This window comes from Nycticebus coucang, chromosome 5 (genome assembly GCF_027406575.1).
Source record: "Nycticebus coucang isolate mNycCou1 chromosome 5, mNycCou1.pri, whole genome shotgun sequence".
NCBI lineage: Eukaryota > Metazoa > Chordata > Mammalia > Primates > Lorisidae > Nycticebus > Nycticebus coucang.
In genome coordinates this window covers 27,506,160-27,533,554 of record NC_069784.1, presented here as the reverse complement: position 1 = coordinate 27,533,554, position 27,395 = coordinate 27,506,160, and the positions used below count along the sequence as shown (strand labels likewise).

The following is a 27,395-nucleotide window of genomic DNA, read 5'->3' as shown; positions in this document are numbered from 1 at the left end:
TACAACCACAAAAATTAAAAAATGTATGAAGGATATAGAAGCATTTCAGGAAGTCAAAGAAAATCCAAATTAACCATAAATTCCACACTAATTTGTGTTACTCATAATTAATAAGCTTTTGTATTACAACAAATATGAAAATAATAAACAGGTATTCCAGGTCATCTGCCTTAAATGTTTTAAAAGCTTCCCATTCATCAGCATCAAATACTCAAATACAAATATTGGGAAATAAAGCACAGTTTCAAGCCACATTAACATTATTTGCACCAAATCTAATTTCTAATCAAGATTTGGAAAATGTGACATGGCAGTTAGTTGTATGTGTGTAAGAACATAATGAGCAGAGTTAGATATTTTAGTGATTCTCAAAATACAGTCCGTAAGACTAGGATAAAACCTGGAAACCTGTTGTTAATACATGTTCTCAGGTCCATCCTAGACCTACTGAATAAGAAACTGAGGGTGGGGTCCCATCATCTCAGGTTTTAACAAATCCTCCTGCTGTTTCTAATACACATTAACATTTAAGACCACTGATACACATTATATTTTGGTCCACTATATACAAAAGAAAATGTTTCCCAGTTGTCTATTTTCATGACAAATATGTAACACAGTTTTAAGAAAAAGGTCTCTGAAGTCAGCTTCTACTATCAGCTATTTAACTTTAACAATTCTATACCTGAATTCTTCATTTGTAATATAGAAATAACATCTATTCATATCACAGCCATTAGGATTAAATGTGATAATACATGTATGGTGACAGATAGGAAAGTTACCTGGCCACATTGTACTATTCCCTATAGTATTCCCTACTGTCAACCAATTCTACATACATACATAACTATTGGCTAAATAACTGAATGAATGCTGAGTAACAACAACTGCTACTTATCTTTCGGCCTTTGTTCTTAGAGCCCCAAAATTGTGAAGTTATTCCATATACAAAAGCAAAGTTAGCCCCCACCATAGGATGAGGAAAAAAAAAAAAAAAAAAAAAAACGTTCCATAAGTCAATAAAACTCCAGATCAGTTATCAGATATTATAAAAGTAAAAAACAAAACTGTAAAGAGGTCTTTAAGTGCTTTGGTCACCTGAACAAAATTTCTAACCACTTAAAATATTTTCAGTGTTTTACCTCAATTCTCAAAACCATTTTAAGTCCCCTAGCTTTCAAAAGTACATTTGACCTCTTTTCAAATGTATATTATCAGTTTATTTTTAGATGTTCACAGAAATAAAATTCTTCCACATGGCTACTGTACTACACAATTCACTGTAATAGTTCTGCTTACAGTAGATCCCAAGTAATTGTGGAAACTGATGGGTGGGGAATATTGGCTCTACTCAAATACAAAACAAAGCCTCTAACTCTGACTTATGGTATATAATATGCTCTCTTCTTCCTTCTGGCAATGCATCTTTATGCATGGCAAAGTCTTTAATTTTTTTCTTGAAATTTTGTATTTGTTGTCTTTTTTCTTCAAATTATTTCATACCTGCTCTTAAGAAAACAGACTGAACAGCCTTCATAAGAGTCAGAAGTAGTATCCAATTATTTGCAATTCTGAGATTTTATCAAAATTAATGAAGTTATTTTATAAATTACATTTACATAAGTACAAAACCAATTAACGTTTGCTTTGCCACTTAGTATAAAGCTTATCATTGCTATCCCCAAAAGAAGTAACTCTACACTATAGATATATGTTATTAACATTATCATATTGACTGATGGAACCATTTCACTTGAATTATCAAGGCTAGTTCTTTAACTCAGAATATATATAAAATGATCATTGGTTGTGATTAATGGCTGTTCCATATTAGCAGCTACCAAAACAAATCAAATCAATGGTACTTAAACTCAGAATCAAAATCTCTACTATGAAAAAAAAATCTCTACTACAAATGTATCCTTTTTAAAAAATTTTAATCCATCTACAATAGATGTCGACTGATTTTAGATTCAACCTAGAAAAAGAAATTAAATATTAAGATTGGCATTGATGTTTCTTGTTAAATCTGACCACAGAAACTTTTCTTCCTATGTAGTATCAAGGACCATTTAAAAGAGAAGGTATTTTTCCCACAGAAACAATTAGGAAACTGCTGTTTCTAATTGTCCAGCAGTTACTGGACAAGTTACAAGTCAAAAGAAATGACTAAAAGAAGAACAGGTAAGTACAAAAGTAGGTTCACATTAAAAGCTATTTGACACTGATTCCAATGATATAAATGTCTTATTTCTTCTTTTCATGGTTATTGGCTATTCTGTTCATCACATAATCTAATCATAATAATGTAATCCAGTGGTTCTCCACCTTCCTAATGCCGCGACCCTTTAATACAGTTCCTCATGTTGTGGTGACCACAACTGTATTAAAGGGTCGCGGCATTAGGAAGGTGGAGAACCACTGACCTACTCCAATTATCATCTATCATTTCTGGTAGAGAAGTTGGTGGGGCTGCCAGAAAGGCAAGCAAGAACTAATGGCTGAAGTTGACAAGAGTCCCTAGGCTCTGCTAAGATTCAGTACTGAGAGCTGACCAAACACTTTCTCCTCTGAAGATGTTAACTTAGGAAACGACAGAAAAACATGAGACAAGGACAAGAGCATTAGTTTCCTGAGGAAAACCAGACTCTCAGAGAGAAAAGAAGGTATGCACCCACATGATTATTCATGGACTTGTTAAACATAGAGGTGTTACCAAAGATATGAACAGGTAGAACTGAATGCTACCTACCTATTAAAGGCTGGGAAAGCACTAAATCACACAAGCAATAAATGTACAGAAAACAGTAATGCGCTGAAGAGTATAAATGTCTTATCTCCTTAATATAAACCAAAAGCTAACTTTATAAAAAAACAAAATAGACAAACCTACAGGGAAATTAAAAAAAAAAAAAAGATAGCACAATTATACACCAACAGATCACAAAGCAAAGACAAAAACCTAGGGATTAGTGAAGCAGTAGGATGAAAGTAAGTTGGCCCAAAGAATGGAGCAGATTGATACCATTTTCTTATACCAACAGCATTTTTGCTATAAGAGAGAAGTTTATGGCCTGTTTATGCTACTAACACTATGCATTTAATTATAGCATAAGATTGGTACAAAAGTAATTGCTGTTCATGTATTGCTGAAATTTGCCATTTGGTACTGGAATACACTGAGTAATGCGATTGTTATACATCATTTTAATGCAAATTTCTTGCTTTATTTTTTTTTTTTTGCTAATGAGGTATTATTTGCTGTTTATTTTATACTTACTTTAGATTTTGGAAATGGTGTTAGATAAAAAGCAACTTCAAGCAATTTTGAATTCAAAATGGGTCATAAAACAGCAGAGAAAACTCACAACATCAACAACACATCTGGCCCAGAAACTATTATCGAAATCATAGCGCAGGAGTGGTTCAAAAAGTTTTGCAAAGGAGACAAGAGCACTGAAGATGAGGAGCAGTGGCCGGCCACTGGGAAGGTGACAATGACCAATTGAAAGCAATCATCGAAGCTGATCCTCTGACAACCACACGTTAAATTGCCAAAGAAGTCAACATCAACCATTCTATGGTCATTTGGCTTTGAAGCAAAGGTAAAAAAAACTCAATAACTGGGTGCCTCATGAGCTGCCAAAAATGAGAACAATCATTGTTTTCAAGTGTCATCTTCTCTTATTCTACACAACCACCACAAACCATTTCTCGATAGGATTGTGACATGTGAAAAGTGGATTTCATGACACCTTGTGATAACCAGCTCAGTGGCTGGATGGAAAAGAACCTCCAAATCACCTCCCAAAGCCAAACTGGCACCAAAAAAAGGTCATAATCAATGTTTGGTGGTCTGCTCCCAGTCTAACCCACTTACAGCTTCCTGAATTCAGGTGAAACCACTAAATCTGAGATGTATGCTCAGAAAATAATGAGAGGCACTGAAAACTACACCTGCAACCATCACTGTTAACAGAAAGGGCCCAATTCTCCCCCATAACAACACCTGACAGCATGTCCTACTACCAACACTTTGAAAAGTTGAACGAACTGGGCTAAGAAGTTTTGCCTCATCATCTACCACATTCACCTAACTTCTCACCCACCAACTACTACTTCTGCAAGCATCTCAACAACTTTTTGCAGGGAAAACACTTCCACAACCAGCAGGATGAGAAAAATGCTTCCTAAGAGTTCCTCGAATTCTGAACCAGGAAATCAGGGATTTTTACTCTACAAGAACAAACTTACTTATCATTGGCAACAATGTGTTGATTGTAAAGGTGCCTATTTTGATTAACGAAGATATGTTTGTATCTAACAATGATTTAAAATTCATAGTCCAAAACTGCCATTACTTTTACACCAACCTAATAGCTTAGCCTCTGCCATTACTTTTACACCAACCTAATACAAATGTAAAAAGCAACTCTCTAAAAAATTTTAGAGGAAAATACCTTTAAGAATTCTGAGTGTGTAAAAGGAGTTTTTAAAATTAAGACATAAAAACCTAAACATGAAACAATGATGAATTAATTCTACTACAAAATAGCCACATGATCTAGGTGTAAAAAATTGTACTGCAACAGTTGAAAACCTAAAAACTGTTATTAGAGACTATTTTTAAAGCCTACCAACAATTTACATGGAAGATGTCCACAAGAGCAAGGGAAAATTAAGCATAAAGCATGGGATCATATAAATGATTTCTAAGACACCGAGAGAATCTGTGGCCGTATTAGAACTCTATACTATGCATTCAAATTAACAACTTCTATTTATCAAAAGACAGCATAAGGAAGCAACAAGGTAAGGTACAAACTTGAGAAGGTAACAGTGACAGAAATCAGTAATAATAATACAGTTTTAGGAACTACAATTTAAGTTACATAACAAATTGAAATTTTTATGAAGCTAAAAACACAAATAGACATTTCATAGGATTTCGAAAGAGAGAAACACCAGTTGTCATAAACATGGGAGAAAAAAGATGTAACACTTCATTAATAATCAGGAAAAGACAAAGACAAAAGAAGATACTATACGCCAGACTGGGAAAAATTAAAAATTTAACCAAGTGCTGGTAAGGATAGCAAGGAACTCTTATGTGAGAACATTAAACAGGAAAACTTACTTTGTAAAGTTTAACATACTTTACCTAGCAATATATGCACTTTAAGATACATAGGATCAAAAACTCTGGGCGGCGCCTGTGGCTCAAGGAGTAGGGCGCCGGTCCCATATGCCGGAGGTGGCGGGTTCAAACCCAGCCCTGGCCAAAAACCACAAAAAAAAAAAAGGATCAAAAACTCTTGCATAAATACACAAGGAAGCAAATATTTTTAAAATAATGATACTCATAACAATCAAGTTTTTATTTGGGTAGCAGATTCATGGTGATCATTTTACTGTATTTCACAGTATCCTTATGAGTATATCTTAACGAATATAACAAAAGATTCTAAGAAGAAAGCAATAAATAAGAATAAGACGACTACATATTTTACCACACAAAAATGGGGTATCTATAAGAGAACAATAACATCAGCAAACAGATGTAATAGAAGAAACCTAAGAAGTAACGATCAGAAAGTATAAAGACACTCACATAAAACCAGATGTGTTAAAATATTCATATTTACCAATAGAAAGGCTCCCTATCAAGTGAGAAAAGAAAATGAATTTGATCAAACTATACTCAAAATGAAAGATTATATATTGCACTAATTATCTCATGAGCAATTACACTAAAAAGAATAACTTCATAAATTTAAAGAGATACCCAGTACTATTACCTAGAGAAGTTATTATATGCTCTTTTAAAAACTTTACAATCATTTAATTTTATTGGTACTTATCATTCTACATGACATTTCCCACAAAGCTATCCCTAGATTTGTTTTGTTCTCTAATCTTCAGCAACAAGATATGAGACCTGAAGAAGTAATCAAAGAATTATCTCTCATATTCTAAGTCATCTCTTCTAGTTATACGACTTTCAAAAAATAATATTTCATACTTTAGTACAGGCATATAAGCAAAAATAAATTTCATAAAAGTACAGCCATATAGGCACATATATGCAAAAAGAAAAAATATGAATCATAATCTTTCTGCCCACATTGACATTTTTTAAATTTTAACAAGAAAATTCAAAAAAAAAGTAAAAACATAAAATGAAACTCTCTTCCACCTCAAAATTAGTCTTATGTTTCATGAAATTCCTTCCCCCAAAACTGACAGAAGCCCATTTTTAATATTCCTACAAAAACACACAAAAGCTGTAATATTTAGCACTGTACTCTAAGAAAACGGCTTAGAAATTTTTTTAAATCAAACAGTTGCGCTATATTCTTCTATGTATATCATAGTCTTTAAATTCTCTATCGACATATATTTATTTCAGTTATATGCAGTTTACCCACTCAAATTAAATGCCCATGAAAATCACAAAAATAGTCATATATTATATAATGAATATGCCAATGAATTCATAAAGAAAAAGTATATACTATAATAGTCATATGTAATTAGACATTTTAATAAAAAGAACAGAGAAGAGAAAAACATAACAATTGTTTCAATTTAATCAGCTAAAACTTTTAAATAATTCCTGAGTAACTGGATCAAAAGGAACCTAAACTTCAAATACAGACAAAATTGGGGGTGGGGAGGCCCCATTGAGGGAGGGTGGAGAAGGGAGGAAGAAATAAACCTTACATTGAATAAAAGAGGTATAAACTGAATGTCTGTGACAATAGGTAACAATAAGAGAAAAAAACAAGGAGACAGGAATAGAAGGCTAGACTTCTCTGTACAGTAGTGTATTTAGAAGCTTTTTAGAGAAACAATAGCTTGCCTTACAGTTTTGACTCTGAAAAACTTATTTTAAACTGAAAAAAAAAAAAATTATAACAAAATGAAAACAGACTACCACCTTGACAGGAGAACCACAGAGATAATTATTTAAATAAACTTTAAAATTCTGTGATTATACTATACTGTACATTCTTTGTGGAAGATAATTTCAGGACAAAAGTGACTGCAAAAAATTTCTAACTATGTTCAATAATTACTATGTTGTATGTAATACTGATGTTGATTTAAAATAACCAGTGTGTGTATGTATGATTATCAATGCTAGTAAACAAGACTGTTCAGGGTACAGAGATTAATATAAAATACAAAATCTTCAAGAGATCGAAGTAAAACTGTGTAACCTTAAATATGAATTGGAAATAACAAATGAGCTCATTATGCATTTCTCTTTAAAAAAAATAAATGTCCATAGAAAGAGCCCTAAAATAATAACAACCTAAGAGCAATTAGCATCCTGGCACCCACATTATTTTGGTTTCTAAGGACCATTTCCTACCCATAGGAACTTGGACTTTAAAGAACATTCATTAAAGGTCTAGAGCAAAAAAATGATACTTTAAACAAGTATCAAAGCTACTGTTCTGAGCTCTTGCTGGCCAAGATGAAACAATTCAAGCATTTATAAAAGAAAGATCACTATAATAGAATAAAAAATAAAAGTTAAAATCTTTGTTTTCAAAATGATACTAACAACAAAAGGAGTCTGGTTATAATACTGGTTATAATGGAAGTTGCTGGGGTAATAACTTGTCAGGAAAAGTTTTTTAAAAGTCAACAATTTGTCCATGAAATATATAAAAAGAGTACTTCCATGTGATCCAACATTTGGTGGATAAAGTTCTTAACAGAAGAATTAATATATGCAAAAAAAAAAAAAAAGAATATTGCCATTTTAGCAATACGCAATAAAATTATGCAATCATTAGCTACTAAAAACTATTAGGTAAAAGGATAATGTGATGAAGTGTAGAGAGCAGGCTCTGAGACAGCAGAGCCCTCACAGCCCGGGGAACATTCAGAAAATGAACCCCCAACTGCTTCTCCTCCATTCCCAAAACAGCCATATTCCTTTCTTCCTGCTCCCTCTCTGCCAAAGTCATGTAGCCCTTTCTTTCTACAGTTAACTATGCAGAGATCCTTCAGATCTCTCCCTTTCTCCTTGTCATATGCTAACAAAGTTAAGTAGTAACCACTAAGCACATAGTTCTTCTTTTGTTTTGCTAACTATGCTGGGATCATCAGGATCTTTCCCTTCTTACTTCTTGTCATATGTTAATGAAGTTGAGCAGAAAGCATTAACAAGATGGTTTGTCTTTGTTAAAGTTATTTACATTTTCCTATTGTACTGTAAGACCCAAACTATGTCTTTTGTTTATGCTATTTCCCCATATTGTCTATGCTACCTCCCCCTGGACAACCCTGTACAGATACTATAAAATAAAGCTGATTATGTGCTTTGGGGCTGGCTGTAGCCATCAGCTCAGTCAGTCCTCCTGGTCCCAGCCTTTGTTTCCATGTCTTCTCTTGTGTTGTATTTTCCTCATTCCCCACCAATTCCACTCTGGTTCACTCTCCTTTGCCATGCTGGTTCACGACAATGAAGCACTCTATAACATATGCATAGAGTATACACCTCAACCTACTAGTAAATGTGGTACCTTATTACTTTTAAAATATTAAACACCTTATCCTCTAGTGTAGAATGCCTAGAAATTAAGAAAGCTATTAAAATTTAGCAACACAAATAGACCAAGTAAGAGACTAAAATAATTAATAATTATAGAGACTCATTATTCTAACTCATTGCACTCCAAGGTCAATCTTTTATGGAGCTCAGTCTCCAAACTCTGAAGACAGAAGAATAATGAGTTACTTTTATGTATGGAAATGTTCTGTACATAGAATAGCACCACCAAAACGAAGCACAAATTTCATAACCTGGAACTGTGGCCTTTTATAATCTTTCTGCCATCCTGTCTTTCCTCTTGTAGCCATAAACGATATGCAAACCTTTAGCCATAAAAGCCAAATTATTCAATTCACTGCTCAATGGCTGTGGATTTTGTACCAGCCTATATACACAACTTTGGTCTTGTCATTTTCTCAACATGTATTGTTCTCCACACCCTCCTCCATCCTCCAACCTATAAACAAGACACAGGTCACCCCCCTACTTTAATAAAACCTACTCTGATCCTACCAACTGAAACTAATCTCTCTTACTATAGTCACACAGTACTTAACTTAAAACCTTGGGTCTTTATCTTTCCAACTAGATAGGTCCTAAAAGATAGTCTCTTTTGGATCTCTGGCAAAAAATAAATGTAGGCTTGGTGCCTGTACCTCAGCAGCTAGGGCACCAGCCACATATACTGGAGTTGGTGGGTTCAAACCCAGCCTAAGCCTGCCAAACAACTACAACCAAAAATTAGCTGGGTGTTGTGGTGGGTACCTGTATGTCCCAGCTACTTGGGAGGCTGAGATAAGAGAATCACTTAAGCCCAAGAATTTGAGGTTGCTGTAAGCTGTGATGATCCCAGCTGTGTTGCTAAATGGCTCATGAGATTTTAAGAATGCTGAAGCCCATTGACACCTATAGTCATTAAATATTAACTGAGTAGAGTCACTGCCCTCAAGAAGTGTATATTCTGTCTCCAGTTTTTGGAATCAATTTGTAACACAGTGCTGTCATTTAGTAGACACATTAAAATGTCTAAATTGAAATTCTAATAAAAATACCCGAGCCAAGCATTATGTAGTAAGACAAGCATTTTAAGAAAAACCAAAATCTAAAAATCCATTTTTCTTGAAAGTGCATCCAAGAAAAAACTACAAAAACCCAAACACCACAAGATTCTGAATAACATACCCATTATAACCAGTTACATCATTACAAAAAAAGTTATGTTTAGCAATACTTAATTATCTAAGCAAGCCAATAATGGTAAATCAATAGCCATATTACAATTTAAATTATGAGTTCAGCTATTTATTACCAGTGCTTTCCGAATACTAATAAAACCCCTCTTAGAAAAATCCAACTTATTTATTTTTGATGCAGAGTCTTGTCATTTGGGCAGAATGCCATGGCATCATAGCTCTTAGCAACCTCAAACTCTTGGGCTCAAGCCATCCTCTTGCCTCAGCCTCCGAAGTAGCTGGGACTACAGGTGCCTGTCACAATACCTGGCTAGTTTTTCTATTTTTAATAGAGATGGGTCTCACTCTTACTTTGGTCTCAAACTCCTGAGCTCAAGCAATCAACCTGCCTTGGCCTCCCAGAGTGCTAGGATTACAGGCGTGAGCCACTGAGCCAGACCAACCTAACTTATTTTAAGAAATAGGTCCTTTAGCAGTTGTCTAGTTCTAACCTCTTAATTAAGTTTACTTACTAAAGAGAACTGCAACAAATTTCCTTAAAATGTGCATCTAAAAAGTTAGTATTCTACCATATTGGGTAACCCTTTATCATTCTGCAATCATTTCATGCATTTCCATCTTCTCAAGTAATAGGCCCATTATTTTCTAAGGATTTCACTCCAGCAAAATAATTAAAAGTACAAAAATAAAACTCCTGAATTTAGAAATTACAAAAAACATAAAAAGCCATTTTACAGAAATGTAACTCTCACATTAAAAACTCAAAATTTCCTTGTCTTATAGTTTCACTGAGCTAACCAAAAATCTAGAATTAAGAGCTGAATTAAAAACAAATTTATTTTTAAAGAATTAATAAGATTCAATATATCCCAAAGCTATAAAATCTCTATATTCTGTATGTAGCATACATTAACTGTAGAAAATACATTTATGCATACTTGATTATTAAAATCCCATTTTAAGAATGAAGAAACTGAGGCTAAAAATGTTTAAGTATCAAACAGATTAAAAAAAATTATACTTAAGTATTCAAAAGTATGCCCAAGATTATGAGGAATGTCAAAAAATATAAAAACTCAAAGAAAAACACCTACAATTTTACACAAAGAGCTGTGACAATGATTACCATTAAAATAGGTTCAGTATACAAAGAAGCAGTTCACAGAAAATGAAAATTAATGACCAGATTTGAAAAAAAACTCATTCATTTCAAAATATAAATTACAAAATCTTTTTAACCTAAAATTAGCTACTATTCCAGATTTTGAGAAAACCTAGAATTGGCAAGGGTATGAAAAAACAGAACTTCCATACAAAGTTATGTGAAACAAATGACAATTTAGGCCTTGTGGTTTTCAGTAACTTTTAAAGTATAAATTTAATTTGATATAGCATTTTTATTTCTAGTCCAAATATCACATTTCATAACTACAAATGGAAATCAAACCAAAATGTCTAATGTGGGAACTAAATTGCGCATGTTCAGTAACTACACTGTGGTACACACAGGTATTCTCTATTATCTTTAACAGAGTGTTTCAGCTGAGACCATATTATGTAATTATTTAAAAAAAAAAAAAGGTAGACTTCTACACCCAGCCAAGACAGTAATATGAACCAGATTTGCCCTGCTGAAACAATGAAAAAACAAGGAAACACAGAACAATAGGTTTTGAAGACACTGGACATCAGGCAATGATGAACAATGATCCCTGGAAATCAGAAAACAAATAAGGTGAATCCACATTGCCTCAACGTACCCTCTTGATTTTCCAGACCACAGCTAAGGTGTAGGAAAATCAGGCTGAATCTCAAACACTCTCTGATCTGAGAGATAAGAAAGAGTCCCTGAACACTAAACTGACCAGAGTCTCCATGTCAAAGCACCAGAAAAAAGGAGGAGCACAGAGAACTCCAGAAATCTGAAGAGAAATCACCCTACCTATTTGGTGAATGTGGGCAACTACATTACAAGTAATATAGAAAAATTATACTTATTTTATCTTTTTAAAAGATAACTGGCTATTCAAACAAAAAGAATGCTGTATAGAATTTATAACACATGCAGAAATAAAAAGTGTAACAATAGCGCAAAACCAAGAGGACAGAGATAAACTAAATAACACATACTATTTACAATAATCAGACAGTGTATATATGGAAAGTGCTATAAATACCCATTGAGGTAAGACTGTGTAAGATCACAGATATATACTATAAATCCTGATGCAGCCACCAAAATAACAAATTTATAACTAATCAGTTAATAAGAATAAAATGGAATAAAAAATACTCAATACAAAAGAAAAGCACAATAGGAAGAAAAACAGAACAAGGAATAAACAGAAAACAGTAAAGTGGTAGTTTTAAAATTAGCCATATTAGTAACAACACTAAATGTGAATGGTCTTAAAAAGTGTTTTTAAGATGGGGGAGGGGGTAAGGAAGCAATTTCCAACTTTATGCTGCCTATAAGAAACATACTTTAAATATAGAAAAAAGCCAAAAATAAAAGCATTAAAAAAGACATACTCTACTCAAAATGAGGCAGTTAGCTGTATCAATATCAAAAAAAGGAGACTTTTAAAGCAATGAATATTAGATTAAAAAAGGCAGTATTGAAAAATATTATCAGGGATAAATATGGTCAGTGAAAAACAAATAAAAAAATGCAACAGGGGATATAGTAATCCTTAACATTTAAGTACTAATAATAAAACATCGAGGTAGATAAATTAAAAACTGATAAAACTGCAAAGAGAAATTGACAAATCTGTTAAGTATAGGTAGAAATTTTAATGCTCTCTTCAGCTGATAAAACAATATAGACCAAAAACCGCAAGGACAGAAAACATTTGAACAACCCTATCAATAAACATGACCCAAATAATATTTATAGAACACCACCCAATAACAGAATACAACTTCTTATCAAGGGTACCTAAAACATTTAACAAGATATACTGTATTTGGACCATAAAACAAATCTCCTATTTAGAAAGATTCAAGTCTGACAAAATATGTTCTCTGGTCAGAATGGAATTAAAATACGTAAATGAAAGATATACAGAAAACTACAAATATCATTAAATTACATACATCCTCATAACTCATGGGTCAAAGAAATAAAATGGAAGATTACAAAGTATTTTGAACTGAATGAAAATGTACATGTCAAAATTTGAGGGATGCCATGAAAGCAGTATGTAAGAGAGAAATACATAGCACAAAACCCCTATATATTGTTAATGACAGTAAGTAGAAACAGAAAAACTAAACACAAAAGCAGAAGAAAATAAGTAGGTATCAGTAAAACAATAAACAGAAAAACGACAGAGAAAACTCAACAAAACCAAAAAAATGATCATTCGGACATTAATAAAATCAATAAACCTATATCCAGAATGACAGGAAAAAAAAATATTGAAGTGTAAAAAGGTAATATCATGAACAACTCTGTGCAAATAAATTTGGCAACTTAGAAGAAATGGGACTAATTCTATGGAGGATACAAATTACCAAAGCTCACCCAAGAAGAAACAGATAACCTGACTAGCCCTGTATCTTTTAAATAAGTTAAATATGTAGCTTAAAAACACCCCACAAAAAAAAAAAAAAACAAACATCAGGCCTATATGGCTTCACAATTAAAAAAGAAATTACCATTTGGAAATTACCATACCATTTGGAAATTACCATACCATTTGGAATGTTCATCCTAAATAAAATGAGAAACAAGGTAAAGATACCTACTCTCATCACTTCTATTCAACATTACATTAGATGCAATAGGCAAGGAAAAGAAAAAGGAACTGATATCTAGATAGGAAAGGAGCTATCTAAAGACAAGTGGACGTAAACTGCATATGTAGAAAACCAATGGAATATAAAAAAAAAACCTATGAGCCCTACTAAGTGAAGTTAGGACGCAAAACGCTCAAGAGCAACATGCAAAACTCATTTATTTCTATACATTAATTCTGAACAACTAGAGCTTGAGTATTTTTAATATTCAACATCTAAAGATAGGACATACTCAAGGATCATTGTGACCAAAAACGTATACACTGAAAACCAAAAACACTGCCTTCAGAAATTAAAAATCTAAGCAAATGGAGAGATAAAACTATTCATGGGTATGACCACTCAACATTGTGAAGATATCAATTTTCTCCAAACTGTTCTACAGATTCAAGTCAAATTCAACAAAATCCCACAAGACTCATAAAAATACAAAAACTTCAAAAGAGTCAAAACAACTTTGAGAAAGAACTAAGTTAGAGGACCAAAACCATCTGGTTCTGAGACTCAACACAAAGAAAGCTACAGTGAGTAAGACTATGTTTGGTGATTCTAGATATAAAATATGTCACTGGAAAAGAGTGAAGTACAGAAATACAATCGCACGTACAGAGAATTAATTTTTAACAAAGCTGCAAAGCCAGTTCAAAGTATAGTCTTTTCACTAAATGATGCTGGAAACACTGGATGTCCGCATCCCAAACCAAAAACTTTTGACCCATATTTTGTACTATAACATTGACTCAAAATGGAAACAAACAACTAAATGTTAAGCCAAAATACAAAACTGCTATCAGAAAACAAAAAATCTTTGTGAATTTTGCTTAGGAAAAAAAAATCTTAAATATGACACCAAAAGCATAATACAGAAAAACCTGGCAAACCAAGTTCGTCATTAAAAAAAACATTGCTCTTCAAGACACAGCTGAGAAAGAGAAGACAAATAGCAAAAAATATTCACAAACCATGTATCTGACAAAGAATTTGTAACCACAACGAAGACCTCTCGAAACTCAAGAAAAAGAAATAACCCATTAAAAAAAAGTTTTAAACAGACATTTCACCAAAGATAATAGCTGATCAAAAGCTGTTCAACAGCATAGGACATGAATAAGAAATAAAAACTAAAACCACAATAAGATATCACTTCCTACCCACTGGAACGTCTATAATCAAAAATACAAGACAATTTAACAAACATTGGAGAAGATGTGGAGGGAATGGAAATCTCATATGCTGCTGATGGCAATATAAAATGGTACAACCACTTTAAAAAACAGTTTGCAGTTCTTAATAAGTTAAACATATGCCTACCATATGCTTTGGCCATTCTAATCATAAAGCCTCCCCAAAAGAAACAAAAGCATACATACACAAAAGAACTTTTACAAAAATGTTTACAGCAACTATATTTTAATAGGCCCAAACTGAAAACACACATCAAGAGATGAATGGATAAACAAACTGCTACACAGCCATACATTTTAGTATCAGCAATAAAAAGGAATGGCACACAGATATGCAACAGATAATTGCAAAATAATTACGCTGCCTGAAATAACCTAGACCAAAAAAGGTACACGTGTGATTACAGTTATTTAAAATTCTAAAAAATGCAAACTAATTTATACTAATAGAAAGCAGTCAGTGGTTGTTAGAAGGAAGTCAGAAGGGAGGCAAGATGGTATTTTTTATACTAATAGAAAGCAGTCGGTGGTTGTTAGAAGGAAGTCAGAAGGGAGGCAAGATGGTATTTTTGGAAGGGATGTTCACTATCCTGATTTTGATGATGGTTTTTCAGATTATGTATACATACACCAAAACAGTATGTACTTTAAGTATAGGTAGTTTATTTCATGAATGCTTTTTTTCAAAAAATGCAAGATGTGAACCAGAACAAATAGCTTGAATGTTTGGTAATACAGAAATTAATTTCAGAAAAAATGCACAAAAATGTTAACACAGTTATCTCACCTAAGAAAAAGAAAACTGTCAATCAGGGAGAAATCTTTCACTTTAAATTTTTTCTTAAACATGCACATATATTACTTTCTTCAAAGAAAATTAAAAATGTTTTTAAAGCAAGTTCAATTACTTGTACACAGGCCTCATACCTCTAATTATCCTAGAAAATTAGATAAAAGCTTAATTATTCAAACTCTTACACAATGGATTAAAAAAAAAGTTAGCAATTACTTTCATGTCATTTTCTAATGTTTTTTCCCTCAAACAATTAATATAGAAAACTGGTGTAACCAACATGTCCTTATATGTAAACCTCCTCTTCCAAGTCTCAGTTTTTTCCCCTGCCTTCTCATTCTGGGTCTTCTCTATTAACCCTCTCTCTCCTTATTCACTAACTGGACAATTTAGTCTTCTATCACTTATTCTTTTACAAAATTCATAGAGGAAATCTGTTTGAATGGTAAATACAATATGCACATTTTGTACTCTTCAGTTACTCCTGATTTCACATCCTATACGTATATAAACTTGGAAAATATTACCAAATTTAACTAGGCTCTCCCCCAAACAGTGTTTATTTCTACCCCAATATGCAAAATATGAACTCAAGAAACACGCCTAATATTAAAGAATGGACAAGTATCTAGTTCATAATAGGGCAGAGGACAGAATTGAGCAAGGAAATAGTAGTATCTCAAAAAGTATTTTAAATACTATGGATGCAATTTTAAAAATTCAAAAAAAATATTCTGAAAAGCCAACATCAGTGGACTAAGCACACTGCCTCTCAGGACAAACAGGCTTGCAAGCAAAAATTGTAACATACCATGATGTTAAAACATGGAAAGACCTAAACATTACAACTAAAGTTTAAAGAATGAGTAATTTTCCTAGCCAAAAAGTGGATGAAGGAGGATTCCAAAAGATCTCTACTACAACATCCACTTTCCTATAATTGACAGGCCAACTCTTAACATCTGACTCAAATATGAAGCTAATTGCCTAACAACTTTCTTCTCTAAGTGTCAGTATAACTCTTTTTTAATGTGACTTATTATTGACAAAAACATTTTCATTTTTATAAGACAAAAGGAGAGTAAAAAATACTTAGATTAACAAAATTGTATGACTTAGGTCAAACCACTAATTTGATGATTAACATCACTATTACCCTCAGAAAACCAGGATATTGATTTTTGTGTTCACCAGAAGTTGTATGTGAGAATAATTTTTATTTTAATTCCTTGAATACCACTCATACTTTCTTTAAAATGTTCTTACAAATGCCAGTTCCAGAAACACTTAAGGCTATTGTTTATTTACATTATAAGCTATTTATACAGCCAACTTTAGGAATTAAAGAAACATTTTACACTTGGGTTTTGTTACATTACAGTTTCCAAAAGCTAACTGAAATTTGCCATTAATTATAAGGGAAGACCCAACAATGCAGTTTTCACATTCATTTCAAACAATCTTTTCCTACCTTCACACCAACTGCAACCTCAGTGACAATTCTGCAAAGAAAAAATAAACACTTTAAATCATTATTCTTCTAATGATCACTGACTGTAAACTTTTTAGGGTAGCTCATCGTTCATAAATCTTCCAAACACAACACAGATGGAAAAAAACACAGAGATGATCGGTGACGCTTCTTCCAAATATTCCTAACCTGATTTTCTAGAAAATGACTTTCAGTGTAAGATGAAATTCAGTAAACTTGATGCTATCTTTTTTTAATAACACTCTCAAAAGCAAAAAGAAAAACCTAACACTGTAAAACCATTTCTACAATGCTATAATTTAACACTTAAACTCTAGCAGTCTAGACAGAATCTAAGAATTAAGAAACATGAATTCCAATGCAGTCAAAACTCTGTACTGATCTGGAGGGATTCAAAACTTCTCTGGAGTTAAGGCACCAAAAAAATAATCTCTAGACAACCTCTAGGATGATTTAAATTCTGTGAATCTGTTAACTTGCGTAAAATTTTCGTTTAATCTTTAAGAAAAAAAATCAAGATGCCTGAGCGAAACAAACTCCCTTTTGACTCTCCAATGTTGTCATTAATTTTCATAAACGTACTTGTTAGGTGGTACTGTTTTCTGTCCCCCCAGCGGGCTGACTGCTGCTGTGTTCTCGCCCTTTCTAATGTTAAGTCATGGGAGACCTTGGTCCCTATCCTTTCCCAGAGCCTGGCCTCACCAGAGCATTCTATCTTCACTCCCAGGCTCTCAAAGATGCAGCGTGCTTCTCGTTTTTTGGTAGTTGTTTTGTTTTTCCTGAAACTGGCCAAAGTAGCTAAAAAGATGGCCCTGTGTTGACTCTCCACTCTCGTTCCTGCCATGGCCGTTGGCCTCTGCCCATGTGACTGATGGGGACCTCGAAACACTTCGTTTTTCAGATGATTTAATTTCTGGGCCCTCGTGCCAAGCCTTGAATGTTCTCGTGCCCCACAAAAAGGCATTTCTCGGGCCTCCCGCCCCCCACTTCCCGGCTCGAATGATAACAAAGGAGCGTGACACCTGTCCTCCCTCCCTCCGCCGCGCGCCCTGCCCCCGCCCGCGGCCCCGCGGTTCCCGGCTCCCGCCGCCGGCATCTCCCCCAGGGCGGGCCGGGAACGGGCCGGGGTCCGTCGGCGGCGCCTCTCCGCTCCCCCTGAGGGCCGGGCCCGCCCCAGGCCCGACCCTGCCCGCCCGTCCCCGGGGCCGGGGTTCCGGGGTACGGATCGAAATGGCTCCCTGAGGGGGCAGGGACGCGAGACGGCCCGGGGTTCCCGCCGCGCCGGCCCCCGCTCCCCCTCCGCGGGCGGCCCCCCGGCATCGCCCCGAGGCCTCCCCTGCCTCCGAGCCCGCTTTCTCCTCGTTTTTTCGACCCGGGCTCGCCGGGGAAGCGAAGGGAGGGGTGTGTGCGATGGGGCGGGGGTTGGGTAACGGCAGCCCAGCCCTGGGAGGGGCCGCCGGCGGGTTTCTGCCGGATCCCGGGCCTGGCCGAGGGCCGGCGCGGCTCCTCTCTCACACACACCTCCTCGCCGGCCAGGTTACATACCCGTCCATTGCCGAACCGGACAAAGCTTGCCTCACAAGAACCGAGCCACGCAGCCAGCGAGCCACACAAGCGGCGAGAAAATGGCGGCCGGAGCCCGACGGAAATTGCCGAAGGTGGCGAGGCGCACGGGGCAGCGCGCGGCAGCGGCGGCGGCGGAAAGAGCCGAGCGCGCCGGCGCCCGGCAGCCGGAGGCGAGCGGCGAGGCGCGGGGATGAGGGGAAGTGGGCGCCGCCGCCGCCTCCTCCGCGCCGCCGCGCTCCGGGTTCCCTCCGCCCTCTGGGACGGGGACTGCTGCAGATGCTGATGCTGATGCTGCTGCTGCTGCGGCTGCACAGCGTGACGTCCCGGGTTCCCCTCCCTGGGCGGAGTGCGTGGGACCCCTCCCCCCCGGCGCGCCGTCCGCCTTGAACCTGTGGACGCTGGCCCTGGACTGCAGGACTGCCCCCGAGCAGCCTCCACTTTCCCCCCAGCTTAGCTAACCCTCAACCTGAGTGGGCCAGGGAAAAATGTTATAGCTCTCCTAACTGTCCCCCTAGGCCATCTTTATTCAGACCCCTGCCAGCCTCAAAACCAAAAATATTTACCACATTCAACACGGCTTAGTAAAAACTATTTTCTTGAAGCAAGTAGAATTCATCAGACCGAAATGGAGGCTTTTGCATCCAGACCTGTAGTAGTATCACGCCACGTGGAAATAAATGTCATTCTCACCTCAGGGGATAATTGGTGTGCACCTGTAGAAAATAACTCAGAAAACCCTAGGTGGAAGCGACACAGGTTGAGCGAAGTGATACAATGCTACCGATAGTAGAGGCTAACCTTTCAGGGGGGGTTGTGAACGGGAAAGTGGGGCTGGGTGTTGAGGCACCTAAGTCTTCATTGATGAGAAAGGGTAGAAGTATTAAAATGGGCCGCACAAATTGACTCTCTTTTCTGTAAGGTCTCAGGGTCTCAATTTTAATGTTAATAGCATCCTGGACATTTTCCTTTAATATACTTTTATCAGAGGCTCAACAAAGTTTGAAAAGACACCGTACTCTTGGAAAATTTTGCAGTGATTGCTTTGTCAGCAACCTTGCTTAAGTAACTTTCACTGTCACCCCTAAGATGTGTCTAGTCCTGAAAAATGACAAATATTCCCCGTCTCTCTCCGGTTGTTCTCATCACCCGCTCTGTGTTTTCTCAGGTCTCTCTCACACAAACCCCTTACCCTTTACTAATCGGAATTTCACTGTACTAAATGGGAGGGTCTGTATAATTTTTAAAATAATAATGCTTTGAATTGGGCAGAACCTTGAAGCGCATCTTGTCCAAATACTTTGGTATACAACACTTCAAAGTACCCACGTGTTTACAGATTCTTGATTTGCCTCGGGGGATTGTCAATTCCTAAAAGGAATTCATATCAAACTTCCTACAGTGCCTCCCCTTAACTTTTCACCATTGACTTATGATACATAACAGACTTGTTTTCGGTGCCATTAATAATCACTTTTAACATATATGCGATTTTTTTTTTTTTTGCTACAGGAGCTTACTCTTTTCCTGGGGCTAATCATCACAGGTCATATTAAACTCAAACTCCTAAGCTCAAGCCTTCCTCCTAGTCAGTACCCAAAGCGCTAGGATTGCAGGTGTGAGCCACCATGCAGGGCCCATACATGCATTTTCACTTAACAAATATCCAGACTACCCAAGGGCAGGAACTATAGCATTAATTCTCCGTATTCCTCACATTCACTTAATCAATACTGATTGATTGTGAAGGAAAGTACTACCAAATCCAAAAAGGGGGGGGGGGACCAGATATGTAACAGCACCCCTCGCCCCCTACCATAAGAATGTGACCTTTTGTAACTGTCCTAGGAAATAGCCCCGAGCTGAAGCAGATAACCGGTAACTGGTTCTGAAAGAAAAAAGCTAAGCAAATGTTTAACTGCTGATCTTGTTTTAAGACAGATGAGTAATGAACCAGAGTTATTCTTATCTAGAAAAGCCCCTGTGTCTGCTACCCCTCCCTAAAGCCCCTGCTATGTCTGCTACTCCTCCCTACTTGATGGTTTTTGCCTTTATAAGCTTGTAAAACCTGCTGTTCAGGGCTTGACTCCTCGGCTCCTAAAAGAGTTGCGAGTCAAGCCCCAGCATGCTGGAATAAAATCCTCTTGCTGTTTGCATCAAGCACCGTCTCTTGCAGTTGATTGGGGTCGTCAGAGCTCAGGGCAGAGTGGGGGGTCCTGCCCCAAGTCTTTCAATTGGTTTTCATTTTATCTTGGCAAAGACAAACTGTTCCCTGAGAGGGCAGGCCTGTCCTTCAGTGGCAGAAGACATTATAGTGTTCACAAAAACACAGTTTTTATTTTTCTCCTAATAAAGTACAAGACTGCAAACATACAATTGTTAATGTGCTTATTTATTTAAGCCAATACTTCCTAGAAAAGATGTAAGAAAGTTTGCAAGTAAGGCATATAAAGTATTAGGTTAAAAAATGAAATGAAAGAATAAAACAAGAGGACACAGCATAATATGAATCAGGAATGAGGCTAATGCAATGATGTACTCACAAAATCATTTTGACTTAGGTTTGGGTTCGTATTTGAGCTCTTCCATTTAATAGCTGTGTAACATTAGGCATGTTCATTAGCCTTTCCAGGAAAAAAAAAGTTTCCTTTACTGAAAGTAGGATTAAAAATAGGGCCCTCATCCTGGATGGTTCTAAGGTCTGAATGCTTTAATGTACACAAAGCATCTCCCTAGCTCAGTAACTGGCTATTGGTAAATACTTAAGAAAGGGTGCTATCAACATCCTCATTATTTTTATTACTACTGTTATTCACCTTGAGAAAAACCAGACCACAGATTTGGCTCTTTCAAGATTCATATAAATAAATCTATACACAGATTTTCACTAAGGTTAAACATGTCACTAAAATAATTATTTTGGCTGGTATCTAGAGGAATAAATCTGGGAGATGTCATAGATAAATTTCTAAAACCTCATCCAAATCTAAATTTGTACAGTGAGTTAACCGTGGGGTAGATTATAAATCTCAACAATAGCAGATGGACACCCTTTGTAATATATGGCAAGATTATATTAGTGTTTATGGATTCCTAACAAAATAAGGCATAAAAAGTAAGGTGCCTATACAGTATTGTTTCCATACTCGTATTTTATTGCAGTATAATGATTTTTTTCCCATCTGAATGGTAAATGTTTTGACTTTTTACAGAGGTATACACTTATGCAAATAATGATTAAATCTAAATTTCAGTGATATGCTAAGCAATAATGAAGTTAAATATTTATGCAATAAAAATAAAAAGTAAAATCTCATTCAGAACATTTTTAGCCTTACCTCTCAGCTATTTTTAGCATCAAAGACACCATTTAACTTTTTCATGCTGTGGTTTTTTTTCTTATGAGAAGAGAGAATGATAATAGGATCATTAGATAATATTTTCTTATGGAATAGGTGATAAAATTCAAAGTAGAAAAAAATTTACAAAGTATAAAATCATATACAAACCATCTAGAAAAGGCAACTATGATAAATAGTTGTCTAGGGACAGAAGGGGGACTGGGAAAAAGTTTCTTTTAAAGATTGAACTTGACTGTGATGATGTTTGTGAATATGTCAGAATTCATTGAATGCCATGGAATTTCAGTATATAAATTTTATAGCAATAAAGCTGTTACAAAAAGAAAAAGCATATACCTTCTACTCCTGCTCCCCAGCTACTGAGTTCCATTTTCCAGGGACAACCCATTTTACCAGTTAATTGCATTATTTGTTCAGAAATATTCTGATGTATATATTGATTATTTACATAGTTTTTATTATAAAATAAATATTTTATTTACATAGTTTTTCTCTTGATTCAAAAGTGGTAACTACTGTCCACTCTGTTCTAAAATTCATTTTTAACTTAAATATGCATTTTAGATAGCTTTCCTCATCAATACATTTAGAATTGCCTCATTCTTTACATATGGATACATGATAATCCACTGAGTATGCAAATCATCATTTATTTAATTAGCTCATAATGATGGACATTTAGGTTGCTTACAATTTGCTATTTACAAATAATTATTCTGAATGGAAGAAAAAATATCCAATGTATTCATCCTTACTATGAAACTAACTTAGGACCTTCACATGAAAGCTATAACCAAGCTACAACCTAAGAACAGGAGGAAGGGGGAAAGCGTGGGGAGGGAGGGGGGAGATGGGTAGAGGGAGGGGGATTGAAAGGATCACACCTGTGGTGCATCTTACAAGGGTACATGTGAGCCTTGGCAAATGTGGAATGTAAATGTCTTGGCAAAGTAACTAAGAAAATGCCAGGAGGGCTATGTCAACTAATGAGATGAAAATGTGTCAAATATTCTATGAAACAAGTGTATGGTGCCCCATGACCATATTGATGTACACAGCTATGATTTAATAAAAAAAAATAAAATGAAAAAGAAGGGAACTCTGGTACATGCTATGACACGGATGAACCTTGGGGACATTATTCTGCTAAGTGAAGTAAGCCAGAGACAAAAGGACAAATTTGGTTCCACTTGTGTGAGCTATCTAGAATAAGCAAATTCACTGAGGCAGAAATCAGAACAAAGGTTAACAGTGGCTGGAGGGAGGAGAAAACAGACTACTGTTTAATAGTTGCCAAGTTTCAGCTGAGGAAGATGAGAAAGTTCTGGGGACAGATGGTGGTCACGGTTGCACAACAATGTGAATGTGCTTGGTGTCACAGAACTGCTCACTTTAAAGTGGTGACGATGGTAAATTTTATGATGATGGTATATTTTACCACAATAAAGATGTATATAAAAAGCTCATAGAACTGGAAAAAAAAATAATTATTCAATGAATATCTTTGTTTCTAATCCATTTTCAATGTGTGTGAATATCTGCTGGATAAATATATAAATAAAATTACTGGATAGAATTTATTTTTAATTTTAAAAGATGCTATCAAATTACCTTCCATAGGGCTTGAGTCTTTGGGTTAAAATATTAGCAATTCCTATAATTTAAAAAAAGGAGAGGTGCTGATTTATTTAATATAAAGGAGTTCTTACAAATAAAAAAGCCAAAAGTCAACAACCAAATAGAAAAATGGATAGAGCATATGAATTAAATACTAATAGATTACAGGAAAGTATTGCTCAGCCTGACTCAGAAGAAATTCTACATAAAACTATATTAAGATATGTTGGTTCACCTGTTAACACCCTCTCTGGCCAATAGAGCACAAAGTTTCTGAGTACAGGCTTGGTGCCATGCCCAGTGGTTAGGGTGCTTACCACATACACAGAGGCAGGTGGTTTAGAACCCAGTCCGGGCAAGCTAAACAACAATGACAACTGCAACAAAAAACAGCTAGGTGTTGTGGTGGGTGCCTACATCTCAGCTACTTGGGAGGCTGAGGCAAGAGAATCGCTTAAGCCCAAGAGTTTGAGGTTGCTGTGAGCTATGAAGCCATGGCCCTCTTCCAAGGGGGTCAAAGTAAGACTCTGTCTCAAAAAAGAAAAAGTTTCTGAGTACAATATTGAAAAAAAAAAAAGATTCCTTTCCAAACCATCAATAACATGTGAAAATAGAATAAAGATATTTCTAGATACACTAAATGTCAAAAACTTTGTTTCCTATGCATTTTTTTCTTTGGAATCTTCTGAAAGAGATAATTCTAAATACAGGAATACATCAGGAAAGAAGAAGAAATAGGATCCAGGAAACCAGAGATTCTGCCTAGGGAAGGAAATTGAATATTGGTGAAAGAAGCCCCATACCAATAGTTATATACCAGGCCTAGGGTTCCAATGGAATATAAGGCCAGAGGGGTACAAGAACGATGTCACCAAGAAAAACATGGAACATACCCCCAAAAAACCCAAAATGCATGGATATATTGAGATGTTTATGATCTGTTGGGAAGCTTAGGAAAAGAATTAATCAAAAAGGGCTGCTGGCGTTGGGGCTGGGTGGAGGGTGGAGGTGGGCCAGGGTTGGGGTTAGGAGTGGATCGGGATTGTTGTTGGATATGGGGATAGGAGTCAGGGTTAGTGCTGGTTTGTACCACATTCCTCAGAGGTTTTAGAGTCCATATTGGCCATCTATTCCTGCCAGCCATTTATGAATCTGGGCAGCAGATGTTCTGGGAGGGGCAAGTCCATCCCAAAGGCCATCCTGGCTACTCCTACCTAGGCCACTCCAATGACCTCATGCTCATCAAACTGAAGAGTCTATGGCACTCAGGATGTCAAGCCCGTCAACATCTCCTCCCATTGTTTATCTCCTGGGACCATGTGGTTGGTATCTGGTTGGGGAATGACCAGCAGCCCCACAGGTTCTCCAGTGCTTTAATGTTACTGTGCTAAGTCAGGACAGGTGGGAGAAGGCCAACCCAGGAAAGATAGCTTATACCATGTTTTGTACCAGAAAGAAGACAGGTTGAGACTCCTGCCAGGTGAGGATTCGAGACTTCTCCATTTATTCAGAACATACATACTGCGTGCAGACTTGGTAGCCTGGAACTTTGGTAAGTGCTGAGAATCTAGTAATAACCTAAACTGACAGAGCTCATACTGAAAAGCAGTGATGTCCAATGGAAATACAACATGAACTGCATGTCATTTTAAACTTTCTAGTAGCCATATTAAACAGAGTAAAAAAGAAACAAAAATAAATAAATAAAAATAAAAGAAAGAAGAAAAAAGAAAAGAATTAATCAAAAATACATGGTAACCTTTTAAACATTAACTGTAGGATAAATAACAAATTGTAAAGAAATATGATCCTGGCTTGGCACCCATAGCACAGTGGTTACAGCGTTGGCTACATGCACCAAGGGTGGTGAGTTCGAACTCAGCCTGGGCCAGCTAAACAACAATGTCAATGGCTACAAAAAAATAGCCAGGCCTCGTGGTGGGTGCCTGTAGTCCCAGCTACTTGGAAGGCTGAGCCAAGAGAATCGCTTAAGCCCAGGAGTTTGAAGTTGCTGTGAGCTGTGACACCACTGCACTCTACCTAGGGTGACAGCCTGAGACTCTGTCTCAAAAAAAAAAAAAAAATAATAAAATAAAAATAAACAAATTCTATCTTCCAACATGGAAAGTCAATAGATAGTATCTGGAATGGATAGGTAAGGAAATGGCAAATGAGCACATTATTCAGAAGCATGGAGGCAAATACCAAGAGAATCAGAAGAGAATCAGGAAGAAGAAGCAAAAGTGGATGCTTCCGGTGCATAGTACAGGAGGTTAAGAAAGGATGAGATAGAAAAGTATAGTTTTGGGGGCGGTGCCTGTGGCTCAAGGAGTAGGGCGCCGGTCCCATATGCCGGAGGTGGCGGGTTCAAACCCAGCCCCGGCCAAAAAAAAAAAAAAAGAAAAGTATAGTTTTGGGTTTTGTTTATGTCATGATAAACCTTCCAGAACTATTTACTTTTTAGGCTATGTGCATATGTTACTTTGATTAAAATAAATTTTACATTAAAAAAGGGAAGAGATTAGATGGCAGGGAGAGAGAAAGGACTGTTTTAGCACAAATACTGCCTCTTTTGTATTCAGCAATAGTGACTGCTTATCTACAAGTTTACTGAAAAAAGCCCAGCATAGCTGCCTGTCCTTCCTATACTGTGCATATAATAAAGATTATTCTTGGAAGAGAACACAATAGTTTGAGTGGATCAGCAGTTTTGGAAATGATCATATATAAAGACCTAAACTAGGGGAGAGAATGAGCAAACTAAAGAAATTATACATAAAAGTAAAAGATGAAGGGAAAAATGCTAAAATCAAAGGAGACAATATCCTTTTGCTTTACAACATTGTCAACTACGAAATATAAAAATATTGTCAAATCCACATCATAATGTATGTGGCCCTATGCAAATAGGCACCTAAATGAGAACTAAAGATAAATGATTTGCAAATAAAAATACTGTAGTTTAAATCAATATACAGATTTTAAGCTTATACTTGAAATGCGTAACTCTTCCAGACTAAATTCTTTAATAACTTTACAAAGAAAGGAACCACATAACAAATGGAAGCTCTAAGTCTTTTCAAAACTTTTTAATATTTCTATAGTTTTCAAAATAGTTTAGATGTTTAACAATAGAAATGAAAAATTTTTAACAAAGAAAAAATGAGAGCTGAAAATAGTTTCTATTTAGTTGTTTCTTAATTGTTTTGCAGTAGATGTCCGTTAGAACATTGTCACTTTAGTCTATGATCCCCTGACCCTTACACTCATTTTCAATTATAGAAATAAAATATCCTGCTGGGCACAGTGGCTCACATCTGTAATTCCAGTGACTAGAGAGAAAAGGAAATATGCTTTCAAAATGATCTTGCCAAGAGTGTAAGTGAATATAAATGTAAAGTTTCTACTTTATGCTTAAAAATTTCACTGCATAAATACATATAAGGGGATGTGTAGCTTGATAACAATTCCTTTAAAGAAAACATGAGGCATTGACCCAAAACAATCTTAGGCTTTGTCAGTAAAGAACCTCCATAGTTGACAACCTCCCTACATGGACCTTCTTAAGTTGACTCCCTTCTTTGTTTTTTTATTTTTTATTATTAAATCATAGCTGTGTACATTAATGTGATCATGGGGCACTGAAAGACTTGGGGCAGAACCCCCCACTCTGCCCGGAGCTCTGACCACCCCAATCAACCGCAAGAGATGTCGCTTGATGCAAAAATGCAAGAGGATTTTTATTCCTGCATGCCGGGGCTTGACCCACAACTCTTTTAGAAGCCGAGGAGTCAAGCCCCGCACAGCAGTTTTTA

The 27,395-nt window shown here is 36.1% G+C and overlaps 1 protein-coding gene across 5 annotated transcripts in view; it reads right to left on the bottom strand.

Moving 5' to 3' along the window:
- PTBP2 (polypyrimidine tract binding protein 2) overlaps positions 1-18,838 on the bottom strand; it is a 78,672-nt gene extending 59,834 nt beyond the window's left edge. For 3 of the 5 annotated variants that reach the window (XM_053591245.1, XM_053591247.1, XM_053591248.1), the window contains exons 1-2: positions 18,584-18,707; positions 17,018-17,048 (exon numbers count right to left, since the gene is read on the bottom strand). In XM_053591245.1, the coding sequence (XP_053447220.1) occupies positions 17,018-17,048; positions 18,584-18,591 (39 nt within the window). In that variant the 5' untranslated portion in view covers positions 18,592-18,707. Of the gene's footprint in view, positions 1-17,017; positions 17,049-17,740; positions 18,092-18,583 lie in introns of those variants that run through there. The other 2 variants (XM_053591250.1, XM_053591249.1) reach the window with 2 other exon arrangements.
- Between the last annotated feature and the right edge of the window lie 8,557 nt (positions 18,839-27,395).